The 26503-nt window shown below is 55.5% G+C and overlaps 1 protein-coding gene across 1 annotated transcript in view; it reads right to left on the reverse strand.

The window, feature by feature from the left end:
• Positions 1-943: 943 nt before the first annotated feature.
• The window catches only part of Zcchc24 (zinc finger CCHC-type containing 24), a 66192-nt gene continuing 40632 nt past the window's right edge, over positions 944-26503 (reverse strand). Inside the window, exons 3-4 of the mRNA XM_004657995.2 lie at positions 9068-9232; positions 944-4747 (exon numbers count right to left, since the gene is read on the reverse strand). Of these exons, the coding sequence (XP_004658052.2) occupies positions 4634-4747; positions 9068-9232 (279 nt within the window). The 3' untranslated portion in view covers positions 944-4633. The remainder of the gene's footprint in view (positions 4748-9067; positions 9233-26503) is intronic.

Here is a 26503-nt window from a genome sequence, read left to right on the forward strand (position 1 = left end):
TCTTGCCAGTCCCGCCCCCTCCTCACCTCTGGTCCCTGACCCCCAAGGCCTCTCGTTAGCTCTGCTGCTTTTGGAAGCTGCTGTCTGGAGGCGCAGGCTCATCCACAGACGTGCTCGGATGTGACCTGCGCGCAGTTTAAATTTAGTAAATGGAAAACTTCACACTTGGAACTGGGAATTTCAGTTTTCCTCCCCGCCCACTCCTCCTCAGGCAGCAGTATTCTTAGATACAGCCAGGGACTGGCTGCCCTGCCGTGGGGCTGGAGTTCCGGGTCTGCCAGCCTCAGTGACCCACCATTGGCCCCACAGACCAAAAGGGACCTCTCAGACCCAGGGCCGCTCAGAATCTGGACACAGACCAAACTCTCCACATCTCTGGGGCAGGATCTGGCTGTTTTTTTTTTTTTTTTTTATTTTAAAGGTCCTGGAGGTGACTGGTGAGTTGCACTGATCCTTGGCCAAGGGGATTTGTGGGCAGTGGTTTCTCAGCATTGCTTCGCCCTCCGCAAGATTTCCACCTGTGACGCCCCTACCCGGTGCCATCCTTGTTCCTTGGACACTGGTATCTGGGGCCCCGATCTCAGACTCAGCCAAGCCTGAGCAGCCACGGGGCGAGGGGGGGAACCCCGGGCTGCCCATTCACTCCTATATATGGTTACCCCAGAGTGGGAGTCTCATCCCTGAGCTAACGTGTGACCTAATCTGCCGACAATCTTGTCCAGTTGGGGCCCCACTTGGGCAGAGCCCACAGCCTGGAGCGTGTCCACTTGAAGGCAGCCATGCTGGGAGAAGACATGTCAGTGGTTGGAGGCGGGGCAGGGACAAGATGACCGGCCTCGGGGCATGGGAGCATGACCCAAACCCCTCCCCCGTCGCTGTGCCCCACGCCTGCGAAAATGTCCAGCTTCTCCCCAGACGCCGTGTAAACAAAGCCACAAGCGCCTTGCTTTGCAAAGCTCTTTTAATACAGCAGTGGGAAGGCTATATTTCCATAGGCAAGCCGTATACAGAGTCTCCAGGAATAAGGCACACAATGGAATGCCACCCGAGGCCCACCCTCTGGGGAAGTTGGAAGCCTTCTCCACTTACCCCCTGGGCAGGGCCCGCGGGCTCTGTTTGTCTTCTTAGCTAGACACACACACATGGACAGATGCAGACGCGGACGGGGTCACCACTGGCACCTCCCTAGACACCGCCACACCCCTCACTTGGTGTTAGTTGGTACACTGGCTACCACGTGGTGAGGTTGGGTTAGATGCTTGGTTAGACTAGGCTCAAGCCCGTTAGATGTGGGACGGCAGGTGTAAGGACTCTGGTGGACAGACTCAGGATCAAAGTGGGGCCCTGAGGCATGGCTCAGATGAAGAAACTGTCAGGAGGAAGAGGAGGAAGAGCCACAGGGAAGCCTGCCTCCTGCTTCCCCATCCCTGCCTAGGTCTTGCTGACTTGGTCAACGGACTGGCAAGACCGCAGAGGGCTGCCTCATCAGTCAGTCACTTCCTCTTCGCCTTGACCAATCTCTGCCCCCCCAACCATGAAATTAATAAAACCTTAATAACAGGATAAGAAGAAGTTGCAGGAGAACAGATTATGAAGTCGTTTGCCGTCCTCAGTGGCAGAAGCACAACGGTTCATGGTTCCCTTTTTCACTATGTTTCTATTAATAGCTCCCCTTAAAATACACATATGTATAAATACAGGTCAAGAGCATATTAATAAGCCTAAGCACTTGGATAATACGCTGGCTACTTAATACTGATATTTTCATCCAAAGGAAACAACAGAGAATAACAACATGGCTTAAAGAATTGTGAAGATTTTTTCTTCTCATCAGAATAATGTACCAACTTCATATAATAATTCTATGTAGACAATATTTTCTTCTTAATGTCGTTCAGTTTGCATACTTTTTACAGACCAAAGCAGAGTTAAAAAATAAAAACTAACAGGAAAAAAGAAAAAAAAGTTCTCACCATAAATATTTTCTTGCAGCTCAACCAGAAGGTTTGCAAAATACTTCCAGAAATCTGTTTGATATTGGATTGCCCTTCTAAAAGTGCTGATGTTTTGAAAATACCTCTTTTTGTTGTTGTTTTTTTTTAATCTCGAAAGCATTAAGCAATCCTATTTTTCTTTCTTTCCTTTTTTTTTTTTTATAAAAGATCTCCAAATATATACAGACAAAAATCACTGTGAAGACTTTTTTTTGGGGGGGGGTGGGGAAGCTACCAAATTCAGTGTCATTAGAAAAACTGGTAACCATGCAGAAATTTTAACATCTATGAAAATTTTTTTTTTCAAAATACACACATAGTATTTTTGTGGTTTTTTTTTTAAAGGAATTCTGTGTCAAGTATAACTCAAAATAAATACAAATTCACAAGTAGAGCTATTGAATACTTCATATGGGGTAAACACCATTCTCTCTCAACTAGATCGCTCGATCTACTGACTCCAAACGATTGTCCCTTTTGAACATACTACAACTTTCTTGTCCCCTGGGCTCCCAGGTCCTCTGAGCGTTTTGTTCTCACAGCACCTGGCCTGGTCAGTGCCATCTTGTGGCTGGCCACAGCTCCCAAATCCAGCTTGGACATTACAAGGTGCGAGTTAGGGCTGGAAGGCAGCCTCGGGCAAATGGCAGAGCAAGGGTGGCCAGCCCACAGAAAAGGACACCTTGGGGTCACGTCCCACCTCCTGCTGGCCCCAGCCACTTGGAGTCGTCTTTGTATTCCTTGTCCCGGGGTCCTCACACCCAGTTTCTCTTTGCAGCGGAGACAAGCACACTGGTCTCTTCAGAGGCCCAGCAGGGTGACTAACAAAAAGCTACTACCTGGGGTGCGGAAGACATGGCCACCAGCCACCCAGCTCATCCCATTGCAGCAACTGGGCTGAGGTGTCCTCGAGCAGCGGTCCTCAGAGGTGGCTGGGCGTTGACCGTCTGCACGGCGCCCCTGGTGGACAGCAGGGTGGTGCCCAGTGGTCAGGGCCGCTGCCAGCACACACTTATTAAGTGCTCAGAAGGTATGCCCCACCCACACCCCCCAAATCTATCCTGCAGCCTGCGGGCTCCAGGCGCGCCCTATCTCTTTCTACCCACTCCCTGGACCCTTGGTTAACACTTCACTGTAACTCCTCAAATTTACAAGGCGTTTTCATTAAACACAGGAGGCAAGGGGACACTGCGTGGGTGCCCTCGAGCCATGGTAAACACTAAGTTTCAGGCCCATTTCATGGCCTGATTCTTTTCTTTTTCTTTTCTTTTTTTCCACAGAGGCATAGTGTTGGGGCAGGGTCAAGAGACCCAGTCCTGGCAGCTGGTTCTCTCCCTCCCCGGGGAGAAGAGGAGGTAAGGCAAGCAGGGCTGGCTGGGGGCCGGCCAGGACAACACGTCCCCCTGGCCACGTGATGCGCCAAGAGGCCTCTGCTCCCTCGGCACGTAGAAAATCAGTCTCTGTTTTCCACATGAGAGATTCTGTGGCCCTCTTGGGCTTGCAGGGTGTCAGGGGCCTGATGGAGACCCAGGTGAGGAGGCGAGGTGGAGGGGGGTCCCTGGCTCCACTTCCGCAGGGGATGAGAACATCAGACAAGACAGGCTGCAGGGAAGGACTTATTGCTCAGCCTGACTTCCTAAGAGACCAGTCGGGACGGTGTGGGGGACAGCGCAGCTAAATGTCGGGGGGTCTCTCCCTCCCCCTCCTCTACCTCTAGGTTCCAGGAGAGGGAGTGGCTGGCCTGCTCCTATACATCAGAACTCACGGGGCCTCTTGCTCTCCTGTGCCCCTCTGTTCCTGACCTACGGGGAAACTGAGGCTGGAGATGAGAGGTCCTTATACTAGGTGACACAGGGTGTCTCTAGAATAGTGGGTCTGGCTCCTTCCTGCCACAGTGACTTCAGTGCCAGAGGCTGCAGCGTGGGGGGGGGGAGAGGCCAGAGGGAAGGGACAGGATTGGGGCTGACCAAACCCAAGCCTGCGGGACAATGCCTGATGGGAGTCGGTGCTGTCCAGTGTCCCCAGGACACATCTTGGAGCACCATGTCCAATACCTCCTGCCCCGCCCTCCACTGGACATTCCCTTGGGGGGGTGTTGGGGGGGGCAGATGTAGTGAAATTCCCAGGTGCGAGGCAGTAACAAGGGCGGATGAGGATCTGGGGCTCCGTGTGGCTAGGGACAGAGGCCCACCTCCCAGCAGCTGCTACCACAGGCCTGTGCCCACCACAGCTGTGGACTGGGGACTTTTCGCACAGGACAAGCTGGAAGGGCCTGGAGGGGAGAGGGCCTTGCTGGTGTTGGGGAGGTGGCCCCCCCCCGCAGGCCTCAGGATTCACAGTTCCCTTAGTGCACGTGTGGCCAATACGAAGCTGTACACCCCCAAGGGGACTCTGGGGAGGAGAGCCCGTGGGCACAGGAAGGCCTCCACCAGCTTCTGTCCTTCCGGGGAGCCCAGGCACACTCTGGAGAGCCCCCAGCTCCCGCTCTGCAGCCTGAGAGTCACGCCAGCCACGCTGTCAGTACACGAGACGAGGGCCCCAGGAGCCCCCCAACTCCCCACCCGCCTAGGCCCACAGGCCTGTGAGGTTGTCCCTCGGGTGGCACGGGGCGGCAGCAGGGAGCTGTAGGGCAGTGGTGGTCACTGTACGCGGCGACAGTAGTAGCCCAGGACTTTGCATTTCTCGCACAGGTGCTGCGGGTGCTCCTTGCTCTGGTCAGACACGTCCAAGCCATCGGGCTTCTCCAGGGGTCTCTGCAGAGAGAAGGAAAGGGACCAAGGGCACACTCAGAGAGAGAGAGAAGAGAAGAGGAGAGGGGAGGGGAGGAAAAGGGAGAAGGCCTGCAATCGTAGAGGTGGCTCAGCTGTGCCCAGGCATCCTGCCTCTCACCTGTCTGCAGATATCTGTGTCTGGGAGGCACAGGCTGAGGCCTTGAGCTGGAGGGCCAGAGCCCAGGCAGGAGCCTGACACCTGGAACCCCGGGCAGACACAAGGCCTGCTCATCAGCCCTATCTGAGCACCTGACGGACGAGGAAACTGAATCCCAGGGCACGGGAGGCTCCAGCCCATGGCTTCTAGCCCCTTGTCCCTCCTGCTCCAGCAGCCTCAGGAGTGAAGAAAAGATGACCCTTTGACATTGTCAAAGACCCCCAGCCTTAGGGTGAGCCAGTCCTTAGCTTCCTAAAGCTAACTGGGGGAGTCTGAGTTCAACGCCATCCCAGCACCTGGCCTATGCGTTGAGTGACTGCATATATCCAACCTGTTTTTTTTTTTAATATTTTCAAATTTTAATTTATTTATTTGTAAGCAGAGAGAAAGAGAGAGAGGAGACAGAGAGATAATGGGTGCGCCAGGGCCTCTAGCCACGGCAAATGAACTCTAGATGCGTGCACCCCCTTGTGCATCTGGCTTACGTGGGTACTGGGGAAACGAACCTGGGTCCTCTGGCTTCACAGGCAAGCGCCTTAACCATTAGTCCATCTCTCTAGCCCCCCAACCTCACTGTTTTCTAACACAGAAACTGAGGCCTAGAGGATGGAAGGGCCTTGCCAGACCTGTGGGGCCACTCATGAAGATGTGTGCTCCTCACCTATCAATGGGCCCTTCAGAGCACTTTGTTTGAAGAGTTACAGGGGATTGGGGCATCTTGGTTCTTGGTAACCTTGGCTTGTGTTTGGCATACTCCAGCTCAGTTCTCATGACCTGGGTTTCTCTATTCCCTCTCTCCCTCCTTGGGGTACCCTCAGCAGCCAGCAAAGAGCTGGTGGCTCCCCAGCAGATGGCCAGAGACACTGCTTTCCTTCCAGCTGCAGCCCCTGCTGAACCTCCTGCATGTGGAGGCATCCCCTGCTCAGACTTGGGGAGACTTGGGGGATGCTGGTTAGGGCCAACTGGGAGCCACATGCTAGAGTGGGAACTTTAGGTTGCTGTGGGATACGGGGTGAGAACCCGCAGATGCCCAGGATGGCCAGGGGAGGGCAGCCTGTGGCTGACAGAGCAGTTGGGTGAACGAAAGTCACCGTGTTCAAGAAGGTGAGGGTGGGAGCTTCCGGTATGGTTCTGCTCTTGCTTCCCACCAAAATCCAGCCCTGAGCTTGTGCACCTTAGTGGTGAAGAAAAGGTCTGGAAGAGGAGGAGGAGCCTGGGCTTGGATCCCAAGGGCTGGCCCACCTGCCGTTCAGTCTCACCAGGGGAGAAGAGCTTGGCTTCTTGACAAACCTGGTCCCAAATGTAAGCAGTATGACCTTGGGGTGGTCACCTGAACCCTCTGACCCCCCTTCTGGTTCCCTTCGGTAAAGCAGGATATGAACAGAAATTTTTCATGGAGTTGTTCTCAGCAACAAAAACTAGAAAGAAGGCAAGTCCCAGAAAGCAATGATGGCGTTTCTTCTTAGCATTAACGGAAGGGGGCACCGGCTGGCATAGGGCCCAAGTGGGAGGCAGGTGAAGGACTTCAGAAGGGCACCCCTGGGCTGGAGAGATGGCTTAACCATTAAGGCACTTGCCTGCGAAGCCTAAGGACCCACATAAGCCAGATGCGCTGCTACCCGTTGGCAGAGGACTCTAGCCTCTGCTGGTCCCTCTGTAGCCTGGACTGCCGGTGAGTCAGTCACTGTCTTTACCTCGGTGTGTCTGTGCGCGTGCGCGCGTGTGATGTAAGTGAGGTGGCTTTGTGACAGGCATCTGCTTGATGGGTTTGTATTGAAGGTATGCGGGATATGCAGAGTGGCTAGTGCCCAGAACATAGAGAGCAGGACACACGTTAGCTGTTATTAATGTCATGTATGATCAACAGTGTATTGAGGGGGTAGGGGCAGGCTGGGGGCAGAGGTACCCACGTGGTCCCTGTGAAGAGGCTCTTGCCCTAACCTCACCAACCCCAGCCCTGGGCTCCTGTGAGCTGCAATCCGCTTTGGCCTTGGCCTTGGCCTGCATGCTGTGGCGCGCTGCGTGGGTCCTGGCTGCGTGCTCAGTCTTGTTTGGTTTGCGGCCGTCGCCAGTCCACCAGTGGGGAGCTTGGGGGAGCTGTCAGGACAACTCCCTTCGGTGGAGGAGAAACGCCCAGCATCTGGGACTGATCTGCCAGGGCCCCCGCCCCCCACAGGGAGGTGGACCCATTAGTGTTTTCTTCTCTTCTGTGGGGGGGGGGGGCGCAGGCTTGGCAAGGAGAGCCACAGCTGGAGCCTGACAGGAAACAGATGTGGAGGCGGGGGCGGGGCTTGGAGGAGCACAGGCTTCTCAGGGGATGATGTGGCCCAGGTCGAAGCTGGGGAGGGGTGGGTAACAGCCCTTCTCCATGGGGGGCTGGGGACAGACTCCAGTGTCTCCTCCAGCTCTTCAAAGACGTAGGGATGCTGGGGAGATGGGGAGGGTTGCAACACCTCCAAGTGTCCTCCTGAGAGGAAAGCCTGAGAGAAGTACTGGGGGGCCGGCAGGAGGAGACGGGGGTACTGAGGTGGAAGCTGACCCCAAAGCTGACAGGCTGGGAGCCCTGGCTCAAACTTCATTCTCTCCGTGCCTCAGTATCCCCGAGGTAACACAGTAGTCGCTCAACAAACACGGGCCGCATGGCTGGGACAGGGAAGAGCGAAGCCCCAAGCTCGCAGAAGTTCGTCTAGACCGGGTTCTCAGAGGGCCCCTGCTCAGAGCGGGGGGGGGGGGGGGGGGTGGTCGGGAAGGCAACTTGGGCTTCGCTGGCAGGATGGGTGGGGGTGGTGAGGCAGCTCTGGAGGTCATCTAGGGATGGCCTGGCATCGTGGAAGGGACACAGTGAGGAGCATGCCCTCATGACACGGGGACAAATGCGGGGACACTAACACCTGACGGGAGTTCCAAGCTGCCACTCTACCCGGGTGGCAGGGTGGGTGAGACCCTGGACCCACAGCTGCCTACCTCCCGAGGCTCTGCCCCAGACAGCCACCTGACCCGTCGACGAGAACCCCGGCTTCTGTGCTGACCTCGGGTCAATCACTTCCGCCCTTTATGCCTGATTGCTGCCTGCGAACTAGGGAAGCATGTAGGGCTGACCTCGGGGGCTGTGTGAGAAGATCCACAGAACCTTCTAGTCCCTAGAGGTTACCGGCTAGGAACCCAGGTCAGGGAGGGCTAAGCTGGGACACAAACCTAGGCCTCCCTTGCCAGGGGCCCCAGTTCAGTAGACTATTGGCAAACATACCAGTTTACCCAGAATTGCCCCCTCCTTTCCTGGGGACCCTCTCCAGACTGACCCCTGTGGGCAAGCAGGGGGAACAGTGCTTGGAACTAAACCAAGAGCCTTGCTGCCCCAGGGCTCTCTCAGGGGTCCTCAGGCTCTGGTCACCGGCCCACCCCGGCCCCTTCCACTCTACCGCTTCTTCCCCTGGCTGTGTCCTCAGAGGCCAGGGACACTTGCCCCTGTGCTCCCTTCCTCGGGTGGCCACCCCTCACTCAGGACAGGTCTAGCTGCCCTGCTCCTTTGGGTGCCTGAGCAACAGACAGCATCCTCCTTGAGTGGCTTTCTCTCTGTGGCCTGCTTGGGTGGGTCTTGCGGAGAATGAGCCATCTCCCATCTCTTCTCACCACCCCATCCACTGAAATCACCAGATGCCCACCGGCCCCTGCTTGTCCGGGACATCACCTATCATCTGCTAACTTTAAGGTCTCAGCTGGCGTGGTGGCGCACGCCTTTAATTCCAGCACTTGGGAGGTGAAGGTAGGAGGATCGCCATGAGTTCGAGGCCAGCCTGAGATTACACAGTGAATTCCATGTCAGCCTGGGCTAGAGTGAAAACCCACTTTAAAAAATATAAAGTCTGCCCAGTGTCTCTGCTCTCAGAGTCTTGGTACAGTGGTCCTTTATCCTCCCTCCTGCCCTGGGGAGCCCTCTCTCCCTGTTCCCATGAGACCAGACAAGGAAAGACCAATATGAAAGAAATCTGACCTCTTCCTCACTAGAGGAAATTAAACGGAGCCCAATAAGGGGTGTGCCCTGCCCGCACTCTTTCTTCCCCATCCCGCACCCAGTTCCACCTCAGAGGCCCCGCCCACCACGGGATGCTCCTCCCCGCGCCCACCCTGAGGCCCCGCCCACCCACCTGCTTGTGCGGGTACACGTTGATGTGGCACTTGATGCACTCCTGGCCCATGTTGGCCCAGGAGTTCCCGCTCATCCATTTCCTCTTGCACTTGGGACACTTGTACTCGCCGAAGCAGCGTTTCTTGCCCTGGTACGGGGTCAGACCTTCACCTTTGGGGCGTGCCTGGAGGACAGGAAGCGAACATCGGGATTAGGGAGCCGGAGGCCAAGGTGAGGTTTCCAAGGACCCTTCCTTCAGTCTGTAAATCCTGCCTTGCTGTGAGCAAGCACTCTGGTCGCCGATCCAGAAAGTTCCAAGGTCACTGCCATAGCACACGCAGCTTATCCCAAGGTTGGGAGCCCCACCTCCACGCCTCCCAGGACAGAGGAGGCGGGGCTGAGGGGTTGCTCAGAGTTAAGGCATAAAGCACTTCCTTAGTACAGATGTCATAAAGGGGTGGATGGATGGACGCAGGTGTTCTCTGTCCCACCCAGCAGTGTGACAATACAAGTACAGAAGCTGGTGGGTGACTAAAATGGTCACCCTTGGCATGGGCTCCCCCATCTGATGACCACCATCATCTTTTTTTTTTTTTTATTTTTTTTTATTTTTCGAGGTAGGGTTTCACACTAGCCCAGGCTGACCTGGAAATCACTATGTAGTCTCTCAGGGTGGCCTTGAACTCACAGCAATCCTCCTACCTCTGCCTCCCAAGTGCTGGGATTAAAGGTGTGTGCCACCACACCTGGCTCTACTTTTCCTTTTTTTTTTTAAAAAAACAACTTTTTATTTATTTAGTTGACAGAGAAAGAGGGAAGAGGGAGAGAGAGAGAATGGGTGTGCCATGGCCTCCAGCCACTGCAAACAAACTCCGGACGCCATGTGTCACCTTGTGCGTCTGGTTTGCGTGGGTCCTGGGGAATCGAGCCTGGGTCCTTAGGCTTTGAAGGCTAGTGTTATGTATACACAAATACACACGTGCTCCGCCCTGGAGTCAGCCTCATCGTCCTCTGAGCCATCCCGAGGCTGTTCCCCGTTTACAAACACACCGAGCATGAGGGTATGTCCTCGTCAAAGGGGAACGCTCTGCACATCTCACTCATCATCTTCCAGTTCATTAACTAATAAAAGTCGCCCTGCACTCCCTTTTCTGCACATTTGCTCACACCACCCAGCCCTAGCCAGCCACATGGATCTACTTCTCATCTCCAGAATATCCTATTTTAGAGATGAGCATGCAACTGGGAACACACAGTAATTGTCCTTTTGTGTGCGGCCTCTTCGCTTTGTGGAATGTTCTCAAGGCTAATCTTCTGCATGTAGATGCCATGTCTTATTTACCTACTCATGCCATGATACTTACTTAGGTTGCTTCTAATTTAGGGTGCTGTGAACCAAGATGCTATGAACCTTCATACACACTGTAAGGATGGGTTTAAAACATTGATGAGGGCGGAGGAGAGAGCTCAGACAGTATGAAGTGCTTGCCTGGCAAGCATAAGGACCTGAATCCACCTTTAAAAAAAAAAAAGCTGGGGGCTGGAGAGATGGCTTAGCAGTTAAAGCGCTTGCCTGAGAAGCCAAAGGACCCAAGTTCAATTCCCCCAGGACCCACGTAAGCCAGATGCACAAGGTGGCGCGTGTGTCTGGAGTTTGTTTGCAGTGGCTGGAGGCCCTGGTGTGCCTATTCTCTCTCTCTGCCTCCCTCTCTCTCCAGCCCAACTACAGGATTTCAAAGGGTAAGGGTCCACACTGGTGTGGGATACTCAGTAGCTGACCCTGAGCCTCAATTCACACCTTTCACGTCAGTCATCTTTTCTCACCACTGCTCCCACCACGAGCCCTGACCTTTAAAAAAAATTTTTTTTTATTATTTTTATTTATTTATTTGAGAGTGACAGACAGAGAAACAGGCAGATAGAGAGAGAGAGAATGGGCGCGCCAGGGCCTCCAGCCACTGCAGAGGAACTCCAGATGCGTGTGCCCCTTGTGCATCTGGCTAACATGGGTCCTGGGGAACCGAGCCTCGAACTGGGGTTCTTAGGCTTCACAGGCAAGCCCTTAACCGCTAAGCCATCTCTCCAGCCCAAGCCCTGACCTTTATTTATTTATTTATTTATTTGAGAGCGACAGGCACAGAGAGAAAGACGGATAGAGGGAGAGAGAGAGAATGGGCGCGCCAGGGCTTCCAGCCTCTGCAAACGAACTCCAGACGCGTGCGCCCCCCTGTGCATCTGGCTAACGTGGGACCTGGGGAACCGAGCCTCGAACCGGGGTCCTTAGGCTTCACAGGCAAGCGCTTAACCGCTAAGCCATTGCCCCAGCCCTTGACCTTTTTTTAAAAAAAAATATTTTATTTATTTATTTGAGAGCGACAGAGACAGAGAGAAAGACAGATAGAGGGAGATAGAGAGAATGGGCGCGCCAGGGCCTCCAGCCACTGCAAATGAACTCCAGACGTGTGTGCCCCCTTGTGCATCTGGCTAACGTGGGACCTGGGGAACCGAGCCTCGAACCGGGGTCCTTAGGCTTCACAGGCGAGCGCTTAACTGCTAAGCCATCTCTCCAGCCCAAGCCCTGACCTTTTTGGACTTTGAGTTTGAGACGGGTGCGAACCATGCTGTCCCTGTCATGACCCAATGTGGCCCCCGCCTGGCAGTGACAGCATCATCACCTGGTGGCTTGTGGGAAAGCACAGAGCTCAAGCTCCACCTGAGACACACAAATCGGAGCCAGGGTTTTCACAAGCGCCCGCTGTGGTGGGTTGAATGCCACACCCCCCACAAAGCCTCATGAGTTTTGGATACTTTTGGTCCCAAGCTGGCGGCAGGTTGGAAGGTGGAGCCGCGCTGCAGGAGGTGTGTCACTGGTGGTGGGCTCTGGGGTGTTACAGCCCAGCTCCCCCTCTCTGCAGCCAGCTCACACCTGCGGCTCTCTCCCAGCTTCGACGGCAAGATGTGATGCGCAGCCTCTGCTCTGCCATCTTTTTTTTTCCCCTGCCACAATGAAACCTCCTCCTCTCAAGACCGCAAGGCGAAATTAATCCTTTGCTCCCATCAGCTGCTTTTGGTTAGGAGTTTTGCCCTAGCAACTGGGAGGTAACGGCCACACTCACCACTAAGCTTTTCTTGCTGTGATCATTACTTTTGCTTAAGGTGACAATTGCCATGTGTGGTGGTTTGATTCAGGTGTCCCCCATAAACTTAGGCATTCTGAATGCTAGGTTCCCAGCTGATGGAGATTTGGGAATTAACACCTCCTGGAGGCGGTGTATTGTTGGGGAGGATCGGGCTTATGGGTGTTATAGCCAGTTTCCCCTTGCCAGTGTTTGGCACACTCTCCTGTTGCTGCTGTCCATTTGATGTTGGCCAGGGGGTGATGTCCACCCTCTCTGCTCATGCCATCGTTTTCCTTTGCCATCGTGGAGCTTCCCCTCAAGTCTGTGAGCCAAAATGAACCTTTTTCTTCCCCACAAGCTGCTCTTGGTTGGGTGATTTCTGCCAGCAATGAGGACCTGACTGCAACACCATGCTAACCTTCCTTGAGTGACCAGAAGCAGAGCAGGCACAACGGTCATCAGCCCGTGGATCTTAATCCTCACTCTGTGACCTGGGACAAGTTAACTCCCAAGGGCAACGGAAGGAGCCATATAAAGAACTGTCCTGGGGTTGGGGTTCCGGCATTTTCCTCTAAAGCCTAGTAACTTGGGGGTCAATTCCCCAGTATATAAGTAAAGGCAGATGCCCAAGGCGGCACACATGTCTGCTTGCAGATAAATAAGGAGGGAAGGAAGGGAGGAAGGAAGGCCTCGAGGGAGGGAGGGAAGGTGGGTTCTAAGCATTAAATGAGATGATGCCTATAAAACGCTGAGAACAGTTCCTGGCACACAGATGATGCAGGGGGAATAACTGGTACTGTGATTATTATTTATTAATACAGAGCAATAGTGATATATAAGATAATTCTTTTCTCTGTTAACTGTTTCTTTTTAATATTTTTGTTTATTTTAATTTATTTATTTGAGAGTGACAGAGAAAGAGTCAGAGAGAGATAGAGAATGGGTGGCTCAAGGCCACCAGCCACTGCAAATGAACTCCAGACGCATGTGCCACCTTGTGCATCTGGCTTACGTGGGTCCTGGGGACTCGAGCCTCGAATGGAGCTCCTTAGGCTTCATAGGCAAGTGTTTAACTACTACGGCAGCTCTCCAGCCCCAACTGTTTCTTTCTTTCTTTTTTTTTTTTCCCCCAGAAACATTATTATCATTTGTTGATGGTGGACTAGAATTCCAGGCAAAACAGTAAAAGAAGAGAGACATGCTGAGCGTGTAAACTTAAAGTTGGAAGTAAATATGACACAACCCTCTGCTTTTGGGTCCCACTGCCCAATGTTTCTGGGATCCTCACTGGCCTTGCCAGCAGCTGTGATCTCCTGGGAGCAGGTCCGTCTGGGCTCCGGGCAGGTCTGACAGAGAGTCATGTTGTTGATGGAAGCGCCCTCTGTGGTCAGGAGCTGGTCTTTCTGGTCGTGTTGGAGAAAAGAGGCCACCCTGTGGTTCTGTAGGCCTCCGGTTATGTGTATCTCTCTGAGCCCTTGTGGGGCCAGCATCTCCCCCTGCCTGGAATCTGGTGTCCCGGCTCTAAGCAGCCCATGTCTACAGCCTTCCAGCTCCTACATTGAGAACTAGGCATCACTCACACGAGCTCTTCCTCCTGTGCTCTCGGGAGCATGTGCCTTCCGTGCTAAAAGGGAAGTGAAAGGAGGTTGCCCGCAAAGCCAAAGGACCCAGGACCCACGTAAGCCAAATGCACAAGGTGGCTCATGCGTCTGGAGTTCGGTTGCAGCGGCTGAAGGCCCTGGTGTGCCCATTCTCTCTGTTTCCCCCTTGCTGTCTCAAACAAATAAAATAAAAATAAAGTTTAAGGAAAAGGGAAATGACGCTGGGTGTGGTGGTGTATGCTTTTGTTGTTGTTGTTGTTTTGTTTTTTTCAAGGTAGGGTCTCACTCTACCTCAGGCTGACCTGGAATTCATGATGTTGTCTCAGGGTGGCCTCTAACTCTCCATGATCCTCCTACCTCTGCCTCCAGAGTGCTGGGATTAAAGGCGTGTGCCACCATGCCTGGCTTGGTGTATGCTTTTGATCCCAACACTTGGGAGGCAGAGTTAGGAGGATGGCCATGAGTTCGAGACCAGCCTGAGACTACAGGGTAAATTCCAGGTCAGCCTGGGTTAGAGTGAGATCCTACCTTGAAATCTTCCCCCCCCAAAAAAGGGAAATGAAGGCCAGAGACACCTTGACTGAAGTGGGGGTGTCTGGGACCCATCCCCAGCAGGTTCACCCGGAGATCTGGTTCTGTAGGCCCTTTGCTCAGAGAGTCAACAGGAACTGGAGCCCATCCGCCCACTCTGTAAAGTGCAGAGGGCAGGGTTAAGTCCTCCCAGGACGTTTGGAGCCAAGAGTGGGGTCCAGGCCAGGATTAGAGGTCCACTCTGCGAATGAGTCTGGGGATGGCTCTACTTCAGAGATGAGGGGCAGGGAACCCACACAGATAATGGGGGGCAGAGTGTGCCTGAATTCGTTAGAAACAGGGAACCAGGCACGAGAGAAGAATTCAGGGTGACTGGGGAGGCAGGCCACAGCTCAGAATTAGAACTCAGCTCTTGTGGAGCTGTCTGCCAGGTAGCCAGGGACAGGGTGCCCAGCGTCCTGCAGGCCCAGGTGTCTCAGCACAGCACTCCCCTCGCTGGTAGGTCAGGCCTCGGAGCCCCCCTGTGGACACCCCATCGACACAGGACAAAGCGAGGACCCTGGACCCCAGGGCCACACCAGATGTTGATGAAGGCCTGTCTCCTGGGTGTGCTGCCCTGACAGGTGCCTTAGCTCAGCAGGCACGCTGCAGCGCTAACTCAGCAACCATCATCCTTTTCGGCACAACGCTCCTAGAACCCAGGGAGGGTGCTCAGCTGTTGGAGGTGACAGAGTTGGAGACTGAGGCACGGACATTGGTCTGAGGAAGAATGTTCCAGAAACAGGAGGGAGCCCTGGTAGTCACTGGGTTCTCTATCTCTGGGCAGGCAGATTAAGAGGGAGAGAAGGTAAAAGAAGGTGTCAGGTGTGTGCACTTTCTGGAACATTCTCATGGAAAGGTGAAGGAAGATAGAGGAAGGGCTCCAGAAGCTCGGGGTGTGCTGGCAGAGGGCAAGGAAAGAGGGAAGAGGTCAAACATCATGAGGGACCACCTGTGCACTGGGCGTTTTGCTCAGGGCTCCTGGCGACTTGCTGCAGAAGCCTGTGGACAGGGAATATTTTCAACCCATGAGACAACTGGCGACAGTGAGCCTTGGGGAGGCCTAAGGACATCCAGGAATGGAGGCAACGAGCAGCTGCCTCTGCCACAAGGCCATACGCGCTGCCTCTTCTGCCTGTCACACTTTCCCAATATGTCTCTGTCACAAGGGTCAGGGCTCTGCTATATGCATGGGGAGATCCCCAAACAGGGTTCTTTTTTTTTTTAATTACTTATTTATTTATTTGAGAGCGACAGACACAGAGAGAAAGACAGATAGAGGGATAGAGGGAGAGAGAGAGAATGGGCGCGCCAGGGCTTCCAGCCTCTGCAAACGAACTCCAGACGCGTGCGCCCCCTTGTGCATCTGGCTAACGTGGGACCTGGGGAACCGAGCCTCGAACCGGGGTCCTTAGGCTTCACAGGCAAGCGCTTAACCGCTAAGCCATCTCTCCAGCCCCCAAACAGGGTTCTTATGAGAAAACTCCGAGAGCTTTCTAGGCAGCCCAGCCCAAGGTCGGACGACCTGATGTCCTCCTGCAGGGCAGACATGGCCTAGAGCGGCAGGCGAGGGTGGAGAAGCAGCCGAGGGAAGGGGAGACAGGCCAGCGGGCAGCGGGCAGCCGCAAGGAGCTACTTCCTGGAAAGCCAGGTCCCCGCGTTGCTTTTGCTGCCCACTGTGACAGCAGGGCCCAGACAGAAGAAGGCAGTTTCCATAGAACACCTCCTTCCGAAAAGGCAGGGCTCTGCAGGGCGCTGCCACCGGCCCCAGCTTGGCCGGCTGCCAGACCCCAACAGGCTCTCGTGACCAAGGTCCCAACCACATAACCCACCTCCTCACCACCAGCTTCTCAGGACTCACTGGGGCTCAGAAATCACTCCGGCGGGCACTGATGGGAGACCAGAGAGGGAGGCTCAGTAACACCCAGGGATCGGGGAGGGAGCTAGGGGAAGGAAGGTTCCTGGACCTCCCGATCGGGGTGAGAATGATGGCTGAAGAGCCACCTGGCAAACGGGAGGCTCTGCTGGGGTGGGGAGGGACGAGGGCATATCTGAGCAAGGAGGGGAGAAGCCACCAAGACAGCGCCTTGGGAAGAGGTGGGAGACGTCGGCTCTCTCTGGACACGTCACAATGACTCTAAGCTGGCTTCCCATCAATTCGTGAGCTCTCTTGAGGTTGGCTGAGAGGTGGCAAGCTCCCCAGCCCTGGGACTATGTAAGTGGAGGTTGGGCACACAGGAAGCTTGCCAAGGGGACTTTTTCCCTAGTTGGACAGTTGAGCCTGGTGGCTCTGAAAGTACTGTCGGCTCTGTAGTCCTCTGGACCTTGGAGCTGGTGAGGACCAGTGAGGCAGGCACAGAGAAGGCTCAGGCAGGCATAGCTCTTGCTACTGTATTTCTACCGGGTGACTTAGCCATAAGTCTCTAAAGTCTAAAAGGGGGGGGGGGGGATTATCTTCCGTCTCTCAAGCAAATCCATTTCTGAGTGACTATCCTAAGGCCAAGATCAGAGATGTGGACCAAAGGGGTATTTGCAAGGATGCTCATTGCAATATTATTTACAATATTTAGAACAACAAAAGAAAGACGGAGTGGCTGACATTCCACAACAGTGCTCTCGTTCCCCAGGTTACGTTACACCCATTGGATGCCTCACAACAAAGCCATTAAGCCATGATTTTGTCGTTGTTGCCGTTACGTGTCCGGGAAAATACTTAGAAAGAAGGCCGGAGATGGGACGGGCTATCAGTCTTACCCCTAGCTGTGAAAAGGGAAAACAGACAAGAGACCAGAGGGAGCCCTTCAGAAAGTTCCAGGAGCTGCCCCTGGCAGGAGGCTCTAGGGATGGCTTTATTTCTTCACATGCTTTGAAACCGTCTTTCAGGGTTAGGCCCTGACTTGCAAGATGCTAATGGCTAACTCACTCACTTCCTGGCTATGCCGGCCCCTCCAGCCCACCAGGGGGCGTCCAGTACTTTCCCAAGGTGGTGGAACCTTGCGGAGACAGTGAAGGGCCCTGTTCTGTCCACACTTGTCCCTGTGGGCATGGACATTGGGGTGGGCACCGACTGGCTCTGGTTGCTGGTTCTGTTGGACCATGATCCTGTCCCCAGCACAACTTTGCTCAGGTATGAAGGCATCCCTACCCCATGACTCCATCCCCTCCCCCATCTTAGGGGAAATCAGGAGTAGGCATGCACCCATTATCAGTCACTCAGCCTGAGTAGTCACCCTCCCCCACCCCCTACCGCTGCCTGCAATCCCTCCAGAGGGAGTTAGCCTTTGGATTTTTTTTTTTCTTCAAGATAGGGTCTCACCCTCACCGAGGCTGACTTGGAATTCACTATGTAGTCTCAGGCTGGCCTTGAACTCACAGCAATCCTCCTACCTCTGCCTCCCCAGTGCTGGGACTAAAGGCATGCCCTTTGAGTGAAGCCTGGTCCCTTTCTTTTTCCCACAGAGATGTCCACTGTGCGGCCTTCGGTAGACTGAGGTGGATGCTGGGCCCAGAAGAGGCAGCAGGACCTGGTGTCCAGGGTTGTGGCTGTCCCCTCCCCGCAGGGCACAGCTTCAGGCTGGATTCTGCTCTGGATGTCCAGTTCCAGCTGTAGGCCAGGCCCCCTCCCAGCCCTGTACAACGAGAATGACTGGACCCAGATTTCAGAGGCCACTGAGGCACGGCGACATGCTGATGTCACACACCCGCGGCCGCGCTGTCCAGGTGGGAGAGAATCCAGCTACGAAGCCGGCGGTCGGCCTGGGACCTGCTTTCTCAACGTCCAGCTCTGTGTCGGAGCAGCACAGAGTCCGTCAGGACAGGACAGGGAGAAGCAGGAAGAGATTGCTGCCGCCATGGGTCCTGGGAGGCTGGAGGAGCCCCTCCCCTCTCTGGACCTTGGTGTCCCTGTTTCTAAAATGAAGGGTGGGAGGAGTCTCTGGGTATGGCCACTTGATTTCCTGGAGTCCTGTCACTCAGCACCTGTCATCAGCACTGGGCAGCTCACTGAGACGTTCTGGCCTGAACTGGAGGGGTGTCTGTGTGATCTCCTGCTGACTAGGTGGCCCCGGCCTTGAGGACATCAGCCCTGGGTTTCAGCAACTGCGGTGAGCCTCCCACAGCGAAGCACTGGAGGCCAGCAGAAGCTGCATGGGGGCTGAGCATGGGCTCGTGTCTAGCCAGCGACTCTGTGGCTTGCTGGCCCTCTTTGGGACCTTCCCTGGAGGAGGCTGGAGTGTCTTTCTGAGTGTCTCCTCTTCTTTTTTGGTTTTTCAAAGTAAGGTCTCACTCTAGCTCAGGCTGACCTGGAACTCACTCTGTAGTCTCAGGGTGGCCTTGAACTCACGGCGATCCTACTATCTCTGTCTTCCCCTGAGGGCTGGGATTAAAGGTGTGCGCCACCACGCCCGGCTGAGCCTCTCCTCTTGTTGCTGCCTCTCATGAACCCATTAGGTGCGGCTACGCTGGTCATGGGCAGGAGTGGGGGGATGTCCCATAGGCCCCGACTCTTGGAGGCAGTTTCTTCATTTTCCTAGTGACAGAAAAAGGAAGCTTTGGAGGAGCTTGGGACCCTGGTGTTCAATGAACATCCACTAAGCACCAAGCACTTCCTAACCTGCCATCCCATAGCCCTTCCAAACGGCAGGAGAACCAACAGAGGCTAGGAGCGGCCCAGCCACTTGCCTGGAGCTCCACTGCTACGCAGTCAAGACTTGAGCCACACCCACTGACTCCGTAACACTTTCGACTGGTGCCTCGCTTCTCCCTAAAATTGTGAGAAAATGAGCACAAGCCTGCCTCCAGTCACATGACCCCTCCGACCTGTCACCCCTGGCTGACATGTCGACATTCATCCATTCAACCAAAATCTATTATACACCCTGTGCCAGACTTTGTGGAAAATTCCAGAAACAGGGAACTGGAACAGAAGAGAAAGTTTCCCCTGCCTTCATGGGGCTCCCAGTCTTCCAAACAGGATAGCCTTGAGACCCTTCACTGGGTCACACCCCCGGCCGAAGCCCAGATCAGATTCCTATCTCTGGGACAGCTAGCAGGGGCCACCCTGGCCTCCCAGGTGTCAGGCACAGGGCCAGTGAGTGCATGACGCTGCCTCAAACTCGGCACTCCACCCTGATCGCCTATGAGGAAACTGAGGCCCAGGGCAGCGAGCTGTCTGACCTGTGCGGGTCAGATCTGGGGGAGTCAAATGCCCACATTTGTACTTTTCCCTTGTGCCTTAGGGGACGTGCCAAAGCCCACCCCACCACTCACATGCCCACACAACATGCCCAGGCAGGCAGGAGGCCCCCGAGCCGCGGCAGCCCCGCTCGCTCGGGCAGCTGCAGGCTGTTTGACGCCGCCGCCAAGGAAGCAGCCGGAGGCAGCACAGGTGGGCTGGGCGCAGGCTGCAGGACGCCCGGAGGGAGGACGCGGAGAGAGGCCAGTGTGGCTTCCTCTGAGCCTCAACAGCCTCCTTGTCTGAGCACAGACGTTTGTCCGCGTCCCCTTGCCAGCCCCCTCCCATTTCTGGGTTCTTGCCACGGCCCAGCATGGGCCCAGAAGGCCTAGGCCCCTGGGCACCCACCCCTCCCAACCCACCAAAAAATGCCCTCCTGAGCCAGGGTCTGTGAGAGTGCAGGGAACAATGGGAGCTTTCACGGGGACAGGAAAAGGCCTCAGGAAAGCCCTGGGGAGGGGGCTGGGGAGGTGAGAGGAGGGAAGGGGCCGAGATAGAGAGAAGACAGGGAGGAAGCCGGGGAGCTGGGAGAGGCCAGGGCGCGAGGCTACCCGGGGCGGAGGGAAGGGAAGGCAGGACTAGAGGAAGAGGAAACACGCTGGAAGGGACAGAGCCCCACAGCAGCCACAAGGAGACACCCCCACCCAGAGCACCCCACACGCCTCCAGGCCGTGTGCCCAAAGCAGCGGGCTCCCTCTCCAAATCCCGCGCGCGCAGCGGAAGCAATCCCTCTCAAGCAAAGCTCTTTGGAAAGCAAGACATGTAGTCACAGTGCGCTGCCACTCCCTGGCTATCTGTTTCCTGCCCCTGGCTTCCCTCCACCCGAAGCCACAGGGAAGGGATCGGGGCTGAGGGCAGGGAGGGGAAGAGGGGCCAGCCGGAGGGGCGGAAACAGCCGAATCACAGGCCCTGCAAGAGATTCGCCTTTCCTCCCTCTCTTGCCTGGAGACTCAGGGTCTACTGGGACGGATATAAGGTCTGCGGTCACCCTGTGGTGGCTTGCTGGTGGCCACGGGCCACTTGGAGTGTGGGAAGCCATTTCTCCTTAGTGGGCTGCCAGGTCCCTGTGCATTCAGTCCAGTTGTCCCTGTGTGTCCAGCAGGCCCAGTCTCCTGACTGTTCCCCTCTTGTCCCATTATAACCACAGCCTTAGTTCAGCCGGTCCTCTACCAAGGACCTTGGCGGCTAAGATGACATGCACGAAGCAATCGGACCCCCTCTCTCATGCTCCCTTCTTAAAATTTACAAGGCTGGGCGTGGTGGCGCACACCTTTAATCTCAGCACTGGGGAGGCAGAGGTAGGAGGATCGCTGTGAGTTCCAGGCCAACCCGAGACTACATAGTGGATTCCAGGCTAGCCTGGGCTAGAGTGAGACTCCACCTTAAAAAAAAAAAGCAGGGTTGGAAAGATGGCTTAGTGGTTAAGCGCTTGCCTGTGAAGCCTAAGGACCCCGGTTCGAGGCTCGATTCCCCAGGTCCCACATAAGCCAGATGCACAAGGTAGCACATGCCACCATCATTTGCAGTGGCTGGAGGCCTTGGCACCCATTCTCTGTCTATCTGCCTCTTTCTCTGTCTGTCACTCTCAAATAAATAAATAAAAATAAACAAAAAACATTTTTAAGTAAAAATAAATAAATAAATAAATAAATTTACACCATAGGTCTGGAGAGGTTGCTCAGTGGTTAGGGTGCTTGCTTGCAAAGCCTAATGATCCAGGTTCGATTCCCCAGTAGTGACATAAAGCCAGATGCACAAAGTGGCACATGCATCTGGAGTTTGTTTGCAGTGGTTGGAGACCCTGGTGTGCCCATTTTCTCCCCCTCCCTTCTCTGCCTCTCGCTCTCTACATGCAAATAAATAAATAAAAATATTGTTAAAAATTTACACCAAAGGGCTGATGAAATGGCTCAGTGGCTAAAGACACTTGTTTGCAAAGCCTGGAAGCCCTGGTTTGATTCCCCAGCACCCACATAAAGTTTGATGCACACATGCATTTGGAGTTGGTTTGCAGTGGCAAGAGGCCTGAGGTGCCCTTCACCCCTTCCCTCTCCTTGCAAACAAATAAAAGAACATGTCTTAAGTTTACATTTGAAAAACTCAACTTCCTTCAAGCAACAAGTCTACCCCCATGCCTCTGCTCTCAGCTCTTGTGGTGCCCCAGGCCCTTGACCTTTTTCTATTATTCTTCAAAGGCAAAACTCAAAGGCTACCCTCCTCATCTCTCAGAGGTTCGCTGCCCTCCTGGGGTGTTCTCATTCTACTGTCCCTGGCTAGCTGAGGACCTCCAGCTGCCTGTTTCCCAAACTCCCAGGGGACTGTGTGGCCTGCACCACTTGCCTGGCTCTGGGTCATGTCCTGCTCTGACCCTGCCTCCAGCAGGCCAAACTCAGAGTTCATCCCACACTTCAAGAAATTTTGCAAACTATTCCCTGGCTCCTCAAAGCCTCTGTGTTATCAGACAGATAGACAGATGGACGGAGAAAGAGATAGAGATAGGTACTGCGTGTTGTTTCTCTCTAGGCACAGTCCCAGGCTGGGGCTCTGAGCCCATGGGCAGCTGGGGCAGGCACATGACATGAAGTGGGAAGTAGTGAGCAGAGAGGGCAGCTGGCCCTGGGCGAGGCTCTGCCCAGCCCCAGGATATTCCTCCTGGGCTGCGATGCCCACCGTGGCGCAGGGACCTGCCATCTCCTAGGCTTAATCTTTAAAGGAGGCCCTCTCTGGGAGGCCTGGCTGCATGTGGATGGGGAGGAGCCAGACCACCTAGCGGGGGGGAGGGGGGGGACCCTGCCCCAACCCTAGGGCCAGGCAGAAGTGGAAAGACCACATGAGGTTGGAGTCAAGTGGAGCTCTGGGTGCAGGGGCCACAGACAGCTGTGGGAGGAGGGGACGGGGAACCCAGCTCAAAATAGCGAAGGGGGAAGGGCACGGAGGTGGCCCTCTGCCAGAAACAAGATCTGCTCCGCTTTGGCCAGCGAAATGCTTAAGTCAGCAGTTTGGGGCCACTCTGGCAGAAGCCCCGCCTGGGGCTCCCCGAGCTGCTGGCTGCGGGGCCTGCCGTCCAGCCTCAGCTCCATGCTCGCATAAATCACCACCTTTACCTGACTAGCTCTGGCAGAAGGAAAAGAGAGCTGTCCACCTCGGAAGGCGCTGGGTTCGCACCAGGGCACGTAAGGAGACCCTGGCAGATAGGCAGCGATGGTGTCAAGGTGTCTGTGTGGCGACGCCGGCCAGGCGCTGGACTTGTGGCTTCACGGTGACCCTACTTCCAGCCCAGAGAGCTCCCAGAGCAAAGCAGCAGTCAGCCTGGAATGCGTGGCCCTCCGGCCATTGTCCCCTCCCCCTCACTGTTGTGTGAGCTCTCTGAGGGGCTGGTTCAGCGGGCTGTGGACTGGCATCGAGGTCACCTGTGGCAATGCACTCAGGCACAGCAGAGATTAAGAGGCCCCTGTGGCCAGCCCAGGCATCCAAATGCCAGCTCTTCCCATGATTCCCCTGTGCTGGCTAGTGTTGGAAATGAGAGAAGAGGCCGCTGGGTGCCAATTGGACAGCACAAAGCTAGTGTTCTGTTCTCTTCTTCTTCTTCTTCGGGGAGGGGGTCCTGCCGAGAAAGAGCTGCTCTCCAGGGGCCTGTCCTGGGGGGCTGGGGCAGGGAGGGCTGGCCTTTCCCCACTGGCACCCTGCTTCTTCACCTATGGGCTGGAAAGACGCTGCAAAACAGACCCCGCCCCGCCGCCCCCAAGGGCAAGGGTGCTTTGCACAGGTAGCTCGGCAGGAGGTGGAAGGAAGGCGAGCCCCCAAATGCTCAGTTAGAAGTAAGACCCTCAGCGCTCCTGCTGCAGGTCACCTCTGGGGCTCCTATGAGGGATCCAAGGCAACGAGAAGGTGGCAGATCTACCCAAGGTCACACAGCTAGGTCGGAGCGCAGCTAGCACCTGAACGCAGGAGAGGTTTGCTCCACTATACCACATGCTTTTGGAGCCATCTCAAACTCCGTCAGGTTTCCCTGCCCTTGTCTATGGGCAGCCCCACCACAGTTGTCAGGCTGGTGCCCAGAGGAAGCTCTCTTCCCAGGGCCGAGTGCTGACAGTCTCACAGAACCACCCTGGAGTGTGTGTCTTGGTCTTTTTTTTTAAACCAGGAAGCGAAGGCTCTTTCCTTCCCATAGCCACACGTCTGCGAAGTTGACTCTTGTCTTCCTGACCCCAGGAACCCAAGCTGCGGATCTAGAGCCGTGGCTGGCTGTCCATATGGCATGCCAAAGTAACAAGGACCACAGGCCCCACCTTTGGGTGGGGGTGGGGAGTCTCTGAATCTGTAGGTCTGTGTGGACCCAAGTCCCTGGATCTCTTAGCTCGTCTCTCAGGAATACGGTTGCTGATCAGGGGACCCACTTTGGGAAGGGTCACCCTCCCTGGGGTTCACCGCAGGCAGTGGAAGTGGAACCATGGGTCAGATGCTATCCTCTTGCCACCCTAAGTGCCCACTCTACAGCCTGGGAGACAGGCTTGCTCAAGCCACGGAGGAAGGTGGAGGTACAGAACCCAGGGCTCTGCAGCCCAGGGGGAAGAGCTGCCTGCAGACTGGACAGCACAAGCCTGGGGCTGGATGGAAGGACCAGGTCTATCTTCAGGGCAGGGCGGTGGTGTGGTGTGTAGTTGGGGGAGAGGGGCTGCTGGCTCCCTGGCCCGGCCTCAGCCCCAACCCCAACCCCAACTCCAGACCCGTGAGTCCTCGACATCTGGAAACCATCACAGGAACAATGATCGGGGAGCAGACCAGACTGCTGGGGGCTGCGGCCTGATTGTTTGGAAAGCAGAGGAACTGGGGTAGCCCTACCTCTCGCTCTCAGCTCCCCACAAGTGTTTGCCTTGGCACTGACACACACGGCTCCCAACGGGTCCAGCTGTTGCGAGCAGTCAGCTAGGGCAAGAGACACGCGGGACTCCTGGCCAAAGCTGTTGTCCCAAGGCCTGGATGGAATCCAGAAGACCCCAGCTCAGCCCCTGACTGTCTGCGAGACCCCTGGCTCGGAGCTTAGCTCTGTGGGTTCCAGTGTCTCTGCAGGGCCTGCCTGCCTGCTTCTCATGTACTGGCATGTGCCTGTCTGGCTTGATGTCTGGGCCCAAGATTCAACCCCTCCCCAAGCGCCCTGCATGTCCTCTGTGAGCTGGAAAATCTACACAGGGTGCATTTACCCAGACGGCTCCGTTTGTCCTCTTAACCAGCGTGTTGGGTCGCACTGTATATGAGGCCCTGAAGTAGTGAGTCTGGGCCCTCCCCAGGGCCTTAAGGTTCACAATGAGGTGGACAGGCCTATCCTCCTTCCTGCCTCAACACACCCACCACCATGACGGATGGCCAGAGATTCAGTTTCCCATCTTTCAGTGAGCGGCGAAGGCAGGCCAAGAGAGACAATGACTCATCCGGGTGCTAACCCTCGGAACTTCTTCTAGGCCATGAGCTGAGAGTTCGCATGGCCCACGTGACTTGGTGTTGGCATTCTGGGCCTAAAAATGCTAAAGACAACTTCCAGAACAAAAGTTCCACCTGTAGCCAGCACCCAGGCTCACGAAGCAGATGGTTTGAGTTCTGGCTCTGGCTTCCCTCCTCGTTCCAGCTCTAATCATCCTACTGATCTCAGACAGGCCCTGCGCCTTCAGGACATGAGCCTAGGGCTGGCGGATGGCTCGGTGGGTAAAGCACTTGCCACACAAGCCGTGAGGACCTGAGTTCAGAGCCTCAGGACCCAGTGGAAAGCTGGATGCTGTCACGCCAGCAGGTCTATGATGAGATGGGAGGCAGAGTCAGGAAAGCCTCTTCGGTCAGCTAGCCAAGCAGTGAGCAAGAGACCCCGCCTCATCCAAGGTACATTACAAGAGTCTGACACCCAGGGCTATCCTGTGACTTCCACGTATGTGCTATGGTACATGCCCACCGACACACCCACCCACCCACGCAGTGAGATTCACAGAAGGAATGAATCAGGCTGCCCACGTGCTTCAGAACTGCAACTCTTACTCCAGCAAGCCCTCCCTCCCAGGCCTCAGGGACGCGCCCCTGCCCGTCTCCGCTACCCACGGCCCCTGCACTCGGTGGCTCTCTGTAAACGCACCCAGAATGCTCCACCAGCTTCGTGTGTCTGTCACTTCTCCCTGCCCAGGCACAGAGGCCATGGAGGACCCTGATTTCCTGAACCCAGCATGGGTGCGGCGCAAAGTGGGATTGCCAGGGTCTGGTGAAAGGACCAGTGGTCACTGGGACTTGCCATGCTGAGAAATCAAAGGAGAAAGGCCAAAAAGGTTGTGAGGAGTGGGGGGACAGGAAGGGGGGTGGCCACAGCCTGGCCACTTCCTGGACAAGCATGCAGGCCGATGTACCCGCTCCTCAGTGTGGCTATTGTCCCTGATAGCCCAGAGAGCCAGCTCAATGGGGCCTCTGTCCCTCTGTAAGCGGGCTGCTCTGACTTGGTGGTGTCCCATCAGGCAGCTGGGAGGCGAGGGTCAACACTTCCTGTCCCCGCTGCACATGTTCTGTTCGGGGTGGTGGGGGAGGAGGACTTTCAGACAAGCACCCATCTGTGTTCCCCAGAGAAGAGCTGCCCAGCTGGGGGAGGAGGCGGGAGAAGGGAGAATGGCACTAAGGGACATTCTCAACCCTGGGCCTCAGCCCCTCCCAACTAGCCTGGGCCCTCACTGAGCTAGATCACAAACCTCCTCTCCTCAGGGCCTTGGTACTTGCTGCTCCCTCACTAGGCACCCCCTCCCAAGGGTCACAAACTCACATCTGTTCTCGGATTCAGCTCTCCTCAAGTTGCCAAATCCTTAGAGGCGGCCCCTAGCGACCCTACTTGACCATGACCTATCCATAGCATATCCATGCGGGTCTCTCTCTGCTCTGCGTCACCCCCAGCGGACATAAGCTGCTCT

This window comes from Jaculus jaculus, chromosome 18 (genome assembly GCF_020740685.1).
Source record: "Jaculus jaculus isolate mJacJac1 chromosome 18, mJacJac1.mat.Y.cur, whole genome shotgun sequence".
Taxonomy (NCBI): Eukaryota; Metazoa; Chordata; class Mammalia; order Rodentia; family Dipodidae; genus Jaculus; species Jaculus jaculus.